This window comes from Leiobunum rupestre, chromosome 1, assembly GCF_980474605.1.
Source record: "Leiobunum rupestre chromosome 1, qqLeiRupe1.1.hap1, whole genome shotgun sequence".
Taxonomy (NCBI): Eukaryota; Metazoa; Arthropoda; class Arachnida; order Opiliones; family Sclerosomatidae; genus Leiobunum; species Leiobunum rupestre.
Window position 1 is genome coordinate 84,370,095 of NC_143384.1, and position 1,904 is coordinate 84,371,998.

The window sequence follows — 1,904 nt, forward strand, 5'->3', positions numbered from 1 at the left end:
TATTTCTAGAACACAATCCTTTGGGATCGTATTGCCAATAATCATGAAGTTTCTCGTGCTTTTTGGTCTCATCTCCGTCGTGCGTTCTTTGTGCACCAGCGACAATTGCTTCAACGACTGTAGTTGCTTCTCTACCGATCCTCCAAATGGCCTCAGAGTGGAATCAACGCCTCAACTCGTTACCTTAACCTTCGACGATGGAGTCAACGTGGTCAACTATCCGACGTACCACGACTTATTGATGACCGGCAGAGTTAACAAGGGCGACAATTGCTCCATCAAGGCCACGTTCTTCGTCACCCACGACTACACCAACTACCGTTACGTCAGTCAACTCTACCGCCAAGGCAGTGAAATAGCCGTGCATTCCATCAGGTAAAGAACCTCCCTTTAAATTATTAAAAGCGCGAATTCAAAATCTTTATGTGTAAACAAGTAAAACGAACTTGGTTTTAAAGCGGCATCGATATTAAAAAGAATCCTGAATAAAATTTTAACGAAACCATCTTTTAATTCATCCACAGCCACAGTACCAAACCTGGCTACTGGCAAAATGGCAATGCTACATTGTGGAAAGAAGAGCTTGATGGTATGCGTACCATCATTTCAAATCTGGCTCTCATCCCCAGAAGTGAAATCCGCGGGACCAGAGCTCCTTTTCTGGAAACAGCCGGAGACATCACCTTCAGAGTTCTGAAGGACAACGGATTCACTTACGACTCGTCGATGCCTTCGAGAGTCTACAGCGACCTTCCCATCTGGCCGTACACCTTAGACCACGGATACGCTCAGGACTGTCAGATACCTCCGTGTCCCAAAGAGGAATATCCCGGCTTGTGGCTGCTCCCTATGGTCAACTGGAAACTAGGACGAGTACCCTGTGCCATGGTCGACGCTTGTTATCCCACTCCGTACACAATCAATGATACCCTCAAGTACATGAAGGACAACTTCTTGCGTCATTACGAATCCAGCCGAGCCCCTTTCCCGGTCTATCTTCACCAGTCTTGGCTCCAGCACGAGGCCAGACGTCAAGCGTACTTCCAGTTCGTCGATTGGATGTTAGAGAAGGACGACGTTTTCCTGGTCACCGCCAACGAAGTGGTCGAGTATATGAAGAACCCATTGTCCGTCAAAGAATACCGGGAAAGGAATTGCACGTCGCTGCCGTCGCCGAACGGTTGCCAACCTGGCAACGCTTGTTATTACGAAAACACAGCTCCGGGTGGTTCCCGTTACATGGTTATTTGTGGTGCCTGTCCCACTGAGTTTCCTTGGACTGGTAATTCAGAAGGGTTGACAAACATGAACATGCGTGTTGTATGAGCTTTTAAAGTAGACTTTCAATAAAAATTCGCACATTTTTATAATCGAATCTTAATTTTCATAAAATATTTAACGTAACTACTTAATAATATTCGTAACCTCTTCAGCCTCGCGTCTTGATGAAGGAAGGAAGCTGGTGAGTAAATCCTTGGCAGTCGTATAGTTATCTTCAGTAAAAATGTCTATTTTGCAAGGGTCAGTTTTAAAGTAACGGAATGCAAGCCTAGCAAATCCTTTGTATTGTAAATAAATGCATTAAGAAAAAGAACTCAAAATTGCTAATTACAACTTAAGACTATTTATCGTTATTTGTCCGAAGAAAACGTTAGTTTGAAGTTTATCTTTTAAACGGCAGCTGTTACTGCTATGTAAACATAAGGGGGTGGCGGAGTGGTTAGAACTCAGGAGTCTTAACTTCCGAAGCAATATACGGACAGACGGTAAATTAATAGTTTTTAAAAATGTATATTTTATTGTTATTTTACTGTTCATTACTATAATTAACCTAGTAGGCTAGTATACTAGTATTTTATGTCCCACTAGTCACTATAATGTTACTAAAGTTGTGGAAACTGTTC

At 43.0% G+C, this 1,904-nt stretch overlaps 1 protein-coding gene across 1 annotated transcript; it reads left to right on the top strand.

Moving 5' to 3' along the window:
* Positions 1–1,370, top strand: LOC149968620 (chitin deacetylase 8-like). The gene is made up of 2 exons (XM_090154821.1): positions 1–375; positions 525–1,370. The coding sequence occupies exons 1-2, from the start codon at positions 44–46 to the stop codon at positions 1,324–1,326; spliced, it is 1,134 nt and encodes a 377-aa protein (XP_090010947.1). The 5' UTR covers positions 1–43; the 3' UTR covers positions 1,327–1,370.
* Positions 1,371–1,904: the final 534 nt, after the last annotated feature.